Source organism: Cicer arietinum, chromosome 2 (assembly GCF_000331145.2).
Source record: "Cicer arietinum cultivar CDC Frontier isolate Library 1 chromosome 2, Cicar.CDCFrontier_v2.0, whole genome shotgun sequence".
Classification (NCBI taxonomy): Eukaryota; Viridiplantae; Streptophyta; class Magnoliopsida; order Fabales; family Fabaceae; genus Cicer; species Cicer arietinum.
Window position 1 is genome coordinate 3,639,530 of NC_021161.2, and position 14,903 is coordinate 3,654,432.

The 14,903-nt window shown below is 31.2% G+C and overlaps 1 protein-coding gene across 1 annotated transcript; it reads left to right on the plus strand.

Annotated features, from left to right (window-relative positions):
* Positions 1 to 3,272: 3,272 nt before the first annotated feature.
* Positions 3,273 to 12,353, plus strand: LOC101502101 (histone acetyltransferase HAC12-like). Its single transcript, XM_012719439.3, has 16 exons — positions 3,273 to 3,421; positions 4,456 to 4,684; positions 4,813 to 4,897; positions 5,032 to 5,305; positions 5,418 to 7,096; positions 7,927 to 8,211; positions 8,298 to 8,579; positions 8,787 to 8,915; positions 9,047 to 9,247; positions 9,355 to 9,497; positions 9,667 to 9,973; positions 10,427 to 10,566; positions 10,701 to 10,758; positions 11,035 to 11,421; positions 11,763 to 11,989; positions 12,082 to 12,353. Exons 2-16 carry the CDS (start codon positions 4,482 to 4,484, stop codon positions 12,155 to 12,157), a joined length of 4,476 nt encoding a protein of 1,491 aa, XP_012574893.2. The 5' UTR covers positions 3,273 to 3,421; positions 4,456 to 4,481; the 3' UTR covers positions 12,158 to 12,353.
* Positions 12,354 to 14,903: the final 2,550 nt, after the last annotated feature.

Below are 14,903 nucleotides of genomic sequence, written 5' to 3' on the forward strand. Positions count from 1 at the left end.
ATTGTGATGGTTACAAATCAATGACTTCATTTGATTTTATAATTTTGTTTTTGATCATGGAGGAGGAGGGGGAAGAGGGGGAGGAGGGAACTCTAACTTTTACTTTTGTATGAACGACTCAGACAGTCAAATCACATATATGTCTAAGTTTACATGTAGACTCAACTGAATGTTTTTTCATTAAAACTGATGAAAATGATCACAGTGGCTAACAGAATTATAATTAAGGGAGTAAAATGGAACAAAAATTAATTAAAGAATCAAAAGAGTAATTTAGTTTTATTTTTATTTTTATAAAGTCACATGTGATTTTGAATTCCATAAATTTAATAAAAATTGTATATTTAAAAAACTTTTTAAAGAGATTTCATAACATTAAATATTACTTTTGTTCATTTAAAAATGTTAAATTTAGAAAGAATGTAAGACATCGAGGAAAGAGATAAATGATATTCTAAGTTAAATATTTTATTTTATTGAATTAAAAATTGTGTGGATATCTAAATTTGAGTTGGTCAACTAAAAAACATATAATGGGTTCATTAAAATGTTACCATTAAATGTGTTCTAATATTAATGTACTTTTTACCATAATTATAATAATAGATCAAAATGGTGTGACATAACTGTTGTCTTCGAATAAAATATATTTGTTTACAACATAAATACGTCAATACAACTACTTGTCCCACTTTGTTCCATATATCTCATAGATTCTCATTTACTAGAACATGTCGGTATCAATAAAGTCTTACTTTTTCCCTATTTTTAAATACAAGTGCTATGGTTGTTAGTTTGTTACCCTAGAGGGAACAATAAATAACCTAATTATTTCGTCCCAAGATCATTAATTCTATCTTTTCATATTAAATGTCACATTTAATTATAGAAAAAAAAAATATTAATTAAATTTTTTTTGTGATAAAACTAATATCAATTACAATTTTTTTATTAATTACAGTTATTTAAATAGTTAAGTAAAATAAAATTCAATAAAAATATATATTAATAAAAAATAATAAATGTTGATTTGGTATTTTAAAGTGACAATCATTTAAAATAGAGAAAAAGTGAAAATAAGACACTTTTTAAAATACACAAATTATATTTGTAAAAAGAATTGTACAAAAATAATGTCACCTTTAATTTTCAATTGAATATTTATTATTCTTTTTTTAAATTATAAACTCTAATTAATATGATATGCATTGTAAAGTCAATATTTTTAATTTGCATTTGTGACAATAGTAATTACAACAATAACTTATAAGGTGAAGTTGATAAAATTATTATTATTATCATCTTTCATTTATTTATATATATTTTTAATATGTCTAAACTAAACAAGTGTCACAATTTCTTTTATGACTAGAACTTATAAAAAATTACATGTATGCAGAGTTCAATTCATTAATATATAATATAACATGTATGCAGAGTGCTTATGAAAAATTACAAAGATAGTATATTCTACTATCAATAGTTAACAATCTATTGCTAATATCATAAAATTTATTTCGCTATTTTATTTATTTACAATTTTTAGAAAGGTATTTCTTAATTCGTAAAGTATAACAGAGTTCCGAGCATTTAGGTTACAAATTCAAATGCATAAAAAAAAACAGAAGTTAACGATTAATTATTTATTAAAAAATCTATTTTTCTACGTATTTATTCTTATTTTTCTTTAAATATGAAATTACAATGTATTTTTTTTTTTGCATACATTAAACTCTTTTGGTCTCTTAATATGTTGTCTCTTTGTCTTTTTCATGTCTTTATTTTTCATACGACTTTGAAGTAGGTTTAAATCAAGTAAATTATTTTTCCTTTTTTATTTCTCCACTTTTATATTTTATTTTCTAAGTCTTTTATTTGAATTATTCATATACCAATTTTATTTTTCTTTTGTGTGTTTAATTTATTGTTTTTATATTGTACGAGAACTTGATGAGGACATTCGGATTTGAATTGCGTCTAAGATATAGATTAATACAATAATAATAAATTTTGAAGTGACAATTAGGATTTAAAATGTTTCATTTGTTTCTCTGATAGTAAATTTCACAATATTTGAACTAATTTTGTTTTTCAAATATTGACAAATAGAGAAGATTCTACAAAGTATCAAGATAATCAAACTAAATGCAATTTCAGGCTATGTATGAGTTGGACTTTTTATTGACTTAAATATCAATTAAAATCACAACTAAAATTATATGCAAAAAGAAGTAATTATATGTCAATTAGAATGACTTAAATTGGTTAAAAATTAATGACATTTGTGTGGATGAGTATATAAATAAAATTGTGATCTAAACTATAATTTTTGGGAAACTTTTACATATAAATATGATGTAATGTATAAAGTATTTAAACTGTATAAGAAGAAAAAATATTACATTAAATATTGTGGTGTATGGGACTCGAAAGTTGGTTAATCAAAGTATTTTATGACTAAAACTATGGTTGTTGTGTTGTAAAAATGTATATTTGAGTATAATATATATGTACATTGGTACGTGTAGAACATCGTGTAAATTGATATAAGTTGATTATCACGTAAATTGATATGTGTATAGGGGCTAAAATTTATTTTTTCAATTTTTTTCAATTTTTAAAATTACACTTTTTTTATTAGGAATTCAAATTTTAAAATTAAAGTCAGGCCTTCAAATTCATATTTTGTGATGATTTTTTTTTATATATTTATCTTTAGGAGGATCTAAAAATTATGAAATAGAAGACCTTAATTTATTGATAAAATGAGAAGTGGACAGACGGAAAATAGTAGAGAGTGAGGAAGATAATAGATAAAAATTAAAAGGAAAGGGAGAGAGAGATATATAGATACATAATAGAATAGAAAGACATAACTGTATTTAAAAAATTCATGTATTTATTTATAAATTGCTTTTTCAAACAAATATATTTAAAAATAATAATTTTCTAATTTAAAAAAATCACTTTAATAAAATCATATAGAAGTAAATTAAAAATTATTTTTTTATAGTAATAAAGAAACTGAGTTAAAAAATTATTTTTTAAAAATCTATAAGAAAAACATTCTCTAATTTATTTAAGACACAAGTCAATTTTATCTAAGTTGAAAAATACCCTAAGAAAGAGTTAAGAAAGCCATTGGGCCCACAACTCAGAAAGAGCTTCACGTAACCCTAGAAAGCGACAGAGACAGAGGTACAGGAAAGTCACCAAAAAGCAACAACACTTGGAAATTGTACACTCTCTTTCTCTCTCTAACTTTCTTTCGCTCTAACTGTTTAGGGTTTTATTATTCTTTTCTTGCGTTGCAATTTTATTACCAAAACACATAAACCCTAACCCTAATATAATCGAATAACGATTTGGGGTTTTTCATATTTAGCTTCATGGTCGATCAATTCATCGTTTTGTTATCTTGGTATGGTTAATTGAATCAACTATAACAACTTCAATCTTTATATTAATTTCTGTTATGATTAGTAATAATTTATATTCTGAAGTCTGAACCTGAATAAACGAGGTTCTTTTTCTTGTTTGAATTAATGATTAATGAATTAATGAAAGAGTGAATGAGTATGAGTGTTTGTTTTTGTTGATAATTATAATGATAAATAGTTATTGATTTTTTTATGGAAAAAAACAATCATGGAATGTTAATGGTCCCAAGAATCTTGAAGACTCTGTGAACTTACATGCTCCTGTTTGTGTCCTTTTTTTTTTTAATTATTAAAATAAAAAAAATAAAAATATTGAATGAGGAAGTTTTTAATGTAATTACTGTACTTAAATTTTAGCATTGATAAGATGCTTTACTATAACTGTTCAATTGTTTAGTGAACATTCTAACTATGGTCTCACTTTATTTTATTATTTTTTAATGTTCATGTGTTGTTCAAAGGTTTTGTTGTAATTTTATGATTTAATATTTAGCATAGGTTGAAGCTGATCAAGTGATTTTTCCAAGTCATATGTGAATAGGAGCTCTGTTATTCTGAGTATAGATATGTAAATAAATAGTTCTTGGATTATTAACAATCTTACAGTTTGTGAAATTTAAAACATTGAGCTTGTGACATTTACTTAAAATATTGAACATTTTGAGAAAAAGAAAAGTTCAAAATTGCATTCAGGTTGGTGAATGTATTATTTGAAAGAAGTATGGTATTTATTTAATATGAAATGAATTGCATAAATAGGTTATCAGAGAAGGAAAAATAAAAATCATGAGGAAAGAAAAAAAAGTCAAAAAGAATTAGTTGAATTATGGTAATTAAATGATTTCTGATTGCTGTTCACATTGGTTTTAATTTGTGCACACTTAGTTATGAACTTATTTAAATTTATGATAATTTATGATAATCCTGTTTTTTCAGTTACGAGTTTATGACACATCAGGAACATAAATGGAATTTTCTCTAACTGATATTTGTTGATTATTTCTTTTGGCATCAGAATGAATAGTTTCTGATAAAGCGAAGATGACGGCCAAGGATTCTCATTTAGGTAGGAATACTTGGAGGGAAATACCAAGCTATAATCCACCACAAGTCTCAAGCATTCGGCGAAAGAGAGGCTTCAATGAATTGAGCAATCAGTATGTAACAAATCATGCAGGGCTCTCTGCAAACTGGCGTTCTCATCTTGACATGACAAACTGCCGTAAATTGATCCAAAAAAAAATGTAAGTGATTTAATTTCACATAAATGTGGTTGCACTTACTTCAACTTAAGATTTCAATTGAGTTGAGACTATACTTTGATCGGAAAAAAAAATAGTTGAGAGTATACTAACTATAAATTTTATTTCAGTTATGAGTTCATCAATCCTGTAACTCAGAATGAGCAACTTACACCTATTCTGGAATTATTGCTACTTTCTAAGGCTGCTTCAAAGGTTTGTTTATTGATACGTGTCTTGAAAATACAAGTATATTTTTTTCTAATAGCATTAGCCTATAAGAGGATCAAATGAAAATTGTACATGTATACTGTTAATTGAGCACAATTGTTTTTCTAAATATTTTGCAGGAGGAATATATGAACCTGGCGACACTGAATCAACGTGTGCTAGATCAAGTGGAGTCTGCACTCTCTTACTCCACTGATAGCGTACCAGAAGGGAGACTATCTTACCCTTCTTCTGTTCAGCAGCTGCCTTGTTTGCCTGATCATGGTTCATCAATCCACACACTTGCTGATATGGATGTGCTTCGTAACAACCCTGTTTCGGGTGGTAGAAGCAATCTTGAGGCTAACTCCCAATCAATTAACAAATATTTTCCTCAGCAATGTGCAAATAATTGTATGTTAAAATAAGATTGTGGTTTCTTCCCAAGTTTCAATACTTATTTCTCCAATATCGATTTGGTCTTTGTAGCTATATTATTGACTGTGTTCCTATGCTAATTTTGCAGTGGAGATGAATCTGGCAAATACTAGAGATTGGTCGGGGACTATCCAGAATAACGAGACCATGAATTTTCCTACTACAATGGGAAAATCCCTTGAAACTGAAGATTCAAATTTAATATTCCCTCCTCAACCTGCCTCAGTGAATATTTCGGAATTTTCCTATCATTTAACTGACTTGAGACCTTGCATAGACCAGGAAGAGACATGGCAGCATCAACCACAGATGGTAGATTTTCAGAATAATTCCATTGTAAAACATGATGTTATTAACGTCCCTTTTGGTTATACCAAATCTATACTACAACCTACCAAAAGAAAGAAAGTGATAGATTCAGATTTTAATTTATCTTTGATTGACAAATCAAGTTTTGATCAATGGAATTGGGAGACGGTTCAATATTATTCTTCTCAAACAATTTCGGAATTGCAGAAACAGTCAGAAAAAGGTTTTCCCCTCTCTTCTATCGCTTATGAGAGCAATGTGGGACAATTTACAAATCCAATGCTCGATTCTACAGGAAATAGAGGGATAAACAACAATGTGATTGTTGATACATTTGGACAAATTTTCAAGACTGAAACATTTTCCTCTAAAGACTTAGAAGCTGATCAGATCATGGAGGAGCCAGGCCTTGAAAGCCATGATGTGATGAACAGAAACATCTTAAAGGAATATGATACTTTGAATTCCAAGATGCATACTCTCAACATGGATCCTATTCCTACTGAAGGAGATCATATACAAGGCAGAACGGTATTCGGCCATGGTATTAGAATGAATTCCAGTATGCATACTCTCACCGAGGTTGCTATTCCTACTGATGTAGAAGATATACAAGGCACAACTGAATTGGAGACAAATGCTGAAAAGAAAGTCGATGAGCCAACAGCTGATCCAGAGATGCAAACAAAGTCCTCAAATACAACAGTTAGTGAGAACAAGAAAAATGTGGTTGTTGATACATTTGGACAGACTTTCGAGAATGAAATGGTTCCCTCAAAAGGCTTAGAAGCTCGTCAAATATCAGATGATGAGCCAGACTCCATAAGCTATGGTGTGATAGAGAGGAGAAACTCAATGCAAATTGACATTAGATCGATCTCCACTATTGATAGACAGGACATACAAGGAAGAACTGGATCCAACCAGGAGGGGATAAATACTGAAAAGGAACTCGGTGAGCCAAAAGCTGATCAAGGGAAGCAAACCAAGTCCTCAAATACAACTGTTAATGAGATAAATAACGAGGTGGTTTTTTCATTTGGAAAGACTTTCAAGACAGCAATATTTCCCTCTAAAGGCTTAGAAGTTGGTCATGTATCGGAGGATCCAGATCTCAAAGGCTTAGATGCTGGTCACGTATCAGTGGATCCAGATCTCAAAAGCCATGGTATGACAGACAGAAGCAAGTCAATGAAAATCGACAATAGATCGAATTCCAATTTGCATGCTCTCATCAGCAAGGTTCCTTTCCCTGATGACGTGAAGGACATTCAAGACAGAGCTGAATTCAACCAGGTGGCGGCAAACGCTAAAAACGAAGTCAGTGTGCCAAAAGCTGATCAAGAGAAGCCAACAAAGTCATCAAACACAATTGTTAATGCTGTTTCCTTGACTGACTTTTTCACAAGTGATCAAATAGCAGAACATATTAGTAGCCTAAGAAAGAAATTTGTTCGGGTTAGTACACTTCCTTCTAATGTTTTCCGTTACCTTGATTGATCTATTTGGGTACTACTGTTATGAGTTATGTCATGAACCAACTATCTCAAAAGGTTGAGCTATTTGTCGTGGACCAACTGATCTAAATCTTGGATGTTATGTATGCATATGTGTTAGGTTTTTTTGAAAGAAGTTAGTAGCAAAAAAGGGCTTTATTTAGCAAGAATGGATATGCTCTTCAAGGGCGAAAACACCCTTCAACCGGAATGCCAGTTGATGAAAAATTCTAAGTTTGGAAAAAGATCCTTTCTAAGGGAAATATTACCTTTATTATAGGCTCTCTGTGGGATAAGGATCAAACAGCCCTAACCTAGGAAAATAGAAACAGAAAGTACTAAGATACCTGAAACAGAAAATTAAAATAACTAGAAAGACCTACAAAAGCTCCTACCTCCTAACTAACTAATTACCCCATTAATTAATTTATAACTTCGAGAACTAATTAAACTAATCTAAGTCCTATCTAAGTACTAACAATATGTTTAAATGATACTTTGCATGTTTGTGCATGCGCAGCTGACAGATTCTGTTTACATTTGTCAGTTTCTGCAATTTTTATTAAAATTATTTTAGTTAGTGATTTTTTTCCATTTCATGTAACTTTTAAGATTACATTTACATAATACTAATGATAATGTGATGCAAATATATATGCATGCCAAATGGATTGCACCAATTCTAGTATCACTAGATGTGTTTACAGCTCTAAGAAGGAAATTTCAATGCACTTTAAATTTTCTTCTAAATTTTTCTAAGCCGTATAGAAGTTAACACTTCTTCTAACACAGGTTGCAAATGAGGAGGAAACAGGAATTGATGCTAACACATGTCAGTTGTGTTTAATGCAAAAGCTTTACTTTACACCAGTACCAATTTTTTGTTTAAGTTGTGGCATCCGCATCAAGAGAAGTACACCATATTTCTGTAGCAAAGAAGAAGAATTTGATGCACAGCGTTGCTTTTGCTCAGTATGCTATAAGGCTTCTAAAGATGGTTACATCAAATTTAATGGGGCATCTGTTTCTAAGGCAAATCTAGAAAAAAGGAATAATGGTGACGTACTTGAAGAACCGGTAAGTTTTAATATGCCTTACTAAATAACTCAGCTTGATATATAGAGAACTATAAACTAACTCTTTATGACTGTTGCTTCTTCTAGTGGGTTGAATGCAATAAATGCAAAAGATGGCAGCATCAAATATGTGCACTATATAACAACAAAAAAGATTTGGACTGCACTGCTGAGTATACATGTCCTTTTTGCCACGTAAAAGAAATTGAAAATGGAATGCATGTTCCCTTACCAAAGACTGCTATTTTTGGTGCTAAGGAATTGCCGAGAACCATGCTTAGTGACCACTTAGAGAAAAGACTTATTGAGCGCCTCATGCAAGAGAGAGCAGACTGGGAAAAAGTTCAAGGGAATAAGAATCTTGATGAGGTAATACTGAGAAATCAGCATGTTTGCACATAAACTTCAAATATTAGAACATTTTCTTATTCTTATGCAACCAAGTAAATTGAAAACAGTAGTAAATTAGTATTCTGTCATTTTATTAATATATTTGGTCTTTTACAATCAAATATATACCGATTTGAAAATTCTGGATTATTTTCTGATTTGCTATAGATTTCTGCAAAATTATAGGTTATAGCAGCAAAAAGTCTTTATGTTAGAGAAGTGTTTTCTGTTGACAAACAATTGAAAGTCAATAAGGAGTTTCTGGACATCATTCCCGAGGAGAATTACCCTGCGGAGTTCTCTTACAGATCAAGAGTAAGTTCAGTGGTTCATTGATGAAAAAATAAAAATACCTCCCAATGCTTCTTTAGAACTAATTTCTCTTTATGTCTACTCCATTATGTCTGTATTATTCAGAGAAGTAACAGAAGTTCCTTTGGTTTCAGGTTATTCTTCTGTTTCAGAAGATTGAAGGAGCAGATGTATGCATTTTTGGAATGTACACCAAGGAGTTTGGCTCCCAATGCGGCGGTCCAAATCAGCGTTGCATTTATATTACATATCTTGATTCTGTCAAATATTTTAGGCCTGAAAGAGCGACTATGAGTGGAGAAGCACTTCGTACCTTCGTTTACCATGAGATATTGGTATTTTTCTTTTAAACTCTATTGCTAAGCCAATCAAATTAATAAATTGAACACTTAATCTTTCCATTCTTTCTATTTATGTTTATCTTTATTTTTTCTTTCATCAGATTGGATACCTTGATTTTTGTAAGAAACGGGGTTTCTTAAATTGCTACATATGGGCCTGTCCTCCTTCAAAAGGGGATGATTATATACTAAATTGCAAACCTGGAGACCAAAAAACTCCGAAGAATGATAAGCTACGCCGCTGGTCAGTCTTTCTTTCTCCTTAAGTGTGTGTGAGTTGATTTTTCACGAGCTAGTGTGTGCACTGCATTGAGAATTTGATAGGACTATACTCTGTCGTTTATCTTTTTTGCTTTGGAAAACTTACTCTGCCATGACTAATGAATATTTATATATATTTTTTGTTTATGCAGGTATTATTCATTGCTTAAAAAGGCTACTGAAGAAAATATTGTTGTTGGTTTAACCAACATATATGATCATTTCTTTGATGCTACTGAAAAATGGGACTTCAAGTTGACAGCTTCTCGTTTGCCATACTTTGATGGAGACTACTGGTGTTATCATGCTATGGAGATAGCCAAGAAAATTGAAAAAGAGTGTGGAGGAGAGTATGAAACGATGTTGAAGAAGATAGTGCCAAATAGATCTTTAAAGGCCTTGGGACGTGATGTCAATCCTTCCAAAGACGCTGCCAAAGACATTCTGGTGATGCAAAAAGTATGTCTACCTTGTCTTTTACTTTAATCCATAAGTAGTTATTCACAGTTGAATCTGCTCAAGTAGCATATCCACTCCCCCCTTATTAAAGAGTTCTACGTTTAGATATTTGTGTTGTAAAATAGTGGTTTTGACGGCGCTATAACACAATAGCATAGTATTATTGTTTCACATTAATGCTATTTAGTACAACAATATTGTCAAATAATGGCTATAATGGCGCTATTACACTGTAGCATAGCAGAATTTGAACTAACATCTATTTTCCGCGATCCACGATTGACAACATTGATTTAGATATACTATTATACAATGTCATCCAATGAGATATATTCTTTTATACTGAGTGAATGAATAATTGCATGGTTCTTATTATCGATCAGTTTAAGCTATTTATATAATATGTATTTGTTTAATCTGATTCTGATATTTTTTCCACCCAAAATCTATTAGCTGGGCCAAAAGATAATGCTTGCCAGGGACGATTTCATGATAGTTCACTTGCAACATTCATGCATCCACTGCCATGAAGTGATAGTGTCTGGGAAGCGATGGTTTTGCACTGAATGCAAGAAATTTCAGGAGTGTGAAAGGTAATGATAAATTGAATACATATTTGAATTTCTTTTTTTTCCTCCCTTTGAAATGAATACATACTTGAACTTGTTTTTTATTGAATGCAATGAGAAGTGCTGTTGTCATTGACTTTCATATTAACATATTTCAGATGCCATAGTTCTGATGTACACACTTCAAAAAATGGCAAGGTGCATACACTTTGTCAGGTAAACAGACTAAACCTGAAGTTTCATATGATTTTCCTCATCATTAATAATTTAATGCTTAACTTTGAATTGTGCGCTATGAAGCACAAATACGGATACAGACACCAGACACGACACTGACATGTTGACACCGGTGAAAATTTGAAACAATTAATTAATTGAATGTAGTCAATGTGTTGGTGTCGTGCCGGTGTTCAAACATAGACAAATGCCGGGCACTGAGACACGCATTTGATCAGAAGTGTGGATTCTATATTGATTCTGCGTTGTTTTTAGGTCGTGGAAGATTTCCCCTTCAACAATAATCAGAATGATACCATCATTGAGAATGGATTATTTGAGAATAGAAACAACTTTTTGAGCTTCTGCCAGAAGAATCAGTTTCAGTTTGACACACTCCGCCGTGCCAAGTATTCCTCGATGATGATCATCTACTATCTAAACAATCCTCCTACTTTGCTGAGTTCTGGAACATGTAGCATTTGTTATGCATACAATGTATTCCAAAAGTGCTGGAAATGTGAGATTTGTCCAGAATGTACTGTTTGCTCTGCATGCTATAAGGATAGAGGTGCTAACAGCCATGAACACAAGTTGATTCAAAAAGTTTCAACAGAACTAAGTCATTCTGAGAATCAGGAGTCAAAGCAGGAAACGGTGCTGGTATAAACTTAGTTCTCAGGGTTAACTACCTCTGTTCTTTTTTCATTATCATTTTATGGTAGTTGACGCATGCCGAGAAACCTAATAGATTTTGATAAAACTATTTGTCTTTTTCCTATAATACCTTTAATTATTTATTATCACATTTCACATATTTCAGTCATGGATCATTTTAACAATTATAGTTAATACTAGTTTGAACTTTGAAAACGAAAAATACCAAGGAACATGAAAACATCTAAATAACTGATGCTTAAAAAAGAAAAAAGAACGGAGTGAGTATTGTTTTCATTACTGATTTTTTCTAGACTTTGTTCATACTTTATGTGACTTACATGCAGATGCCGAAACTTATGGAGGTTTTGCAGCATGCTTCTCAATGTAGCGCAATAAATGCTAAACTGTGCTCTTATTCACACTGTTTTCAAATCAAGAAGCTGTTCTCTCATGGCAGTAGGTGTACTATTCGCGCTAATGGCGGCTGCCACCAATGTAAAAGGATATGGTCTATACTAATTGCTCACTCCAAAAATTGCAAAGACTCAAAATGTAACATACCACGTTGCAGGTGTGTTACTTTTTCGTTTCACAAAAAATTAATCATTTTTAACTAAAATATGCATAGATATTTATTCCTTTATACTTATGCCAATTTCGCAGAGATCTGAAGAAGAATGTTAAACTGAAAGCGATGCAATCCAAATCTCGGCATGGAGCTGCAGTTTGTGGGAAGTGACAAAGCACATACATACTGATCAATGAAATTTGTGCATATATTTAGAGTACAGAGAACAGCCACACAATCTTCAATAGTTAGTTAATAATAAGCTTATCGAAATCACAGAGTTAATAAGTGGTTATAAGCAGTCAATGTACAGCAATAAGTTGTCAATTTATAGTATAAGCTTTGATGAAGCATATTAAATTTTGTTGAAGCGTAGTATAGTACACAGATAAAGAGTTAATTATATCAGTGTTGAGATGAAAACCTTTCCTGGTGTATATTTAATTATGTATATGCATAGATTAGGAATCAACTGCAATAACCTTAATTTTTCAATCTCTAAAAACAAGAGATTCAATTTTGTATTATTGTGAATATATATTCAATGGTTGAGAGCTAAATTTCAAGCCCCACCATTCAAGTCACTCACCCTTCTCAGGTTACTTGACTCTTTTTTTTTTCTTCCCATTTTCTCTAATTTAAATGTTTCGACTGCAACATTGATGGCTTTTCATTCTCTACTTATTGCCATAGTTTCACTAGAAAAAATAAACAAAATTTGATAGACGCATTTTACCAACTATTTTCATTTTTCATTAATGTTGCTGCCATAAGTTAAGATAATGAAATAATCTTATTATGTAAGATGAAAAAACCTTCTGAAAATTAAGTAATGGTGCTTGTTCTTGATTTTCCTTGTTTCTCTATTCTCCCTCTTTTCCAACTCCATCTCATCTTCATTTCTCCCTCAAAAGAGATTTTTTCATGTTTATTCTTCATGGTTTTTGGAATCATCAAATTGTGACATATCCTAGTTTTCCTACGACAAATAACCTCATTGATCATATATTGTTTGTCCTATCTCCAAAAAGCTATGTCAAGAATTGGTTCCTAACTAGGTTTGAAATCTTCTGTAATTTTCTATAACATCAAAGTTGTTGACAAATTAAGTGATTGAACTCAAGTGTTTAATGAGAATGAATTTATGACAAATCGTTCGAGAGAACACAAGTTCGAATTAAGACAGAAAAAAAAAATTTATTTAACTTTTTTTACCACCGTATTGAGCTGCAAATGACTAGAGATTCATTCAATTAGAAATCAAAAGGTTAAAAAAAATAGATTGTGGACAAGGGATGGTTGAGTGTAATAAGTAGGAAAAAATTAGAGGATTGAAAAAATCATTTTGACTTCTTCGTAACTTTATTATCTATTTATCTTTAAAGGATCACTCTCTCTTACTTAGTCCATGAACCTTATAAATATAATGAGTAGTTTCTAAACTAATTTTTAATTTATGGCATTAGTCTCTTTGAACTATTTTGTCTCTTATTTTTAAAGCAATTGAGGAACTACACAAATTGATATTAGTTCAGGGACAAATTTATGAGAGAATGATAGTTTAATGACTAAATTGAATATTTAAAAAAAATCAATCATTCAAATCAAAATAACAAACACTTAAAAGTTTGCTATGTTAATGATCCATATAAAATAGGTGACCGCTTTAAATAAATACGTTGATATGATATATGAATGTGGTCCATGGTAGATCTCCCTCATATCTATGTTTGTTTTTGCTTTATCAAAAGATGTATTAATGTTATAGAAAAAGTTGTAATAATCTATAAAAGTCAAAAAGCTTAGACATAAGAGAAAAATCCTTTTTTTTATCAATCAAAAGACCATGCTAGTAGGATGTCTTCTTTACCCTAGTAACCATCCATTGTGCTCTTAATGTAGGATGATATGAATATAGCAGATTCATGAATATACTGAGTTAGTGATACCAAAGACAAGGTTTTTTTTTATGTGAAAAATGCTAAAAGTGTTATTAAAAAACCAGAATAGGTACAAAAAGTACAAAACCACTATACCAGTACACCACATAGAGCTATCACAGCAAAACATCAGAGTGTGTAGATACATCACATTCTATAGATTTCTACATTGCACTTCAAAAAATTTATCGGCACAAGCTATCCATCGATCACTCCCTTCGAATGTTGGTAGCCCTACCTTCTTGACCCAAGAGCGAGGTCTTTCCTCATTGTCGTCACTCGAACCTTCCCGCTTGTTGTCATCATTCTTCTGCTTTTTGTTGACTTCGAAACTTTCATCCTCTTCAGTAACCTTGCTTTTTTTGAGGTCCAAAAGCAAGTTCTTGATCTGCTCCATGTATGGTAATACTGTAGTAACACAGTCGACGTTAGCCTTCAAATCTGCTAACACCTGTCCTTTTGCAGGCCATCCTTTCCAACGCGTTCACTTGATTTTCCATTGCACTCACCATTGTATCCAGCAAGTCGGACCAAATAAAAAGGAAGTTTATTCCTCCCGAAATTTATCGATAACCAAATAAAATGATACACTAGAGACTAGTCAAATTCTAATGAAAAATTCAAAGATGCCTAAAGCTGATTACATCCCTCTATTTAAAGGATAACAAAATCAGTTATACAACCTAACTAACTAGCTAACAATACAATGACAGAAAACTAACTTAACAACCTAAGGATACCACAGAAATAAAACACAGGATTAAGAGCTTTTTACCCTTCCTCCTACACTATAAAGTTCTTCTCTATTGTAGAAGCTTACATCATTGCCAAGTTAAGCTCTAATCACAATTATTCCGCCGCGGCTTCTTTAAATCTTGAACCCTTCAGGACAAATTGTTGTCCCAAATGCAGTGCATGCTGCTATTGATTTATACTTTTGTAAGTCATTTTTTCGACAAACATCAGTAGTGTAGGGA

Excerpts from the sequence above, each read along its gene's own strand:
- LOC101502101 (XM_012719439.3), top strand. The coding sequence starts at position 4,482 with ATGACGGCCAAGGATTCTCATTTAGGTAGGAATACTTGGAGGGAAATA. Across the intron at positions 7,097-7,926 it reads TAAGAAAGAAATTTGTTCGG|GTTGCAAATGAGGAGGAAAC; the intron begins GTTAGTACACTT and ends CTTCTAACACAG. Across the intron at positions 10,759-11,034 it reads AGGTGCATACACTTTGTCAG|GTCGTGGAAGATTTCCCCTT; the intron begins GTAAACAGACTA and ends CGTTGTTTTTAG.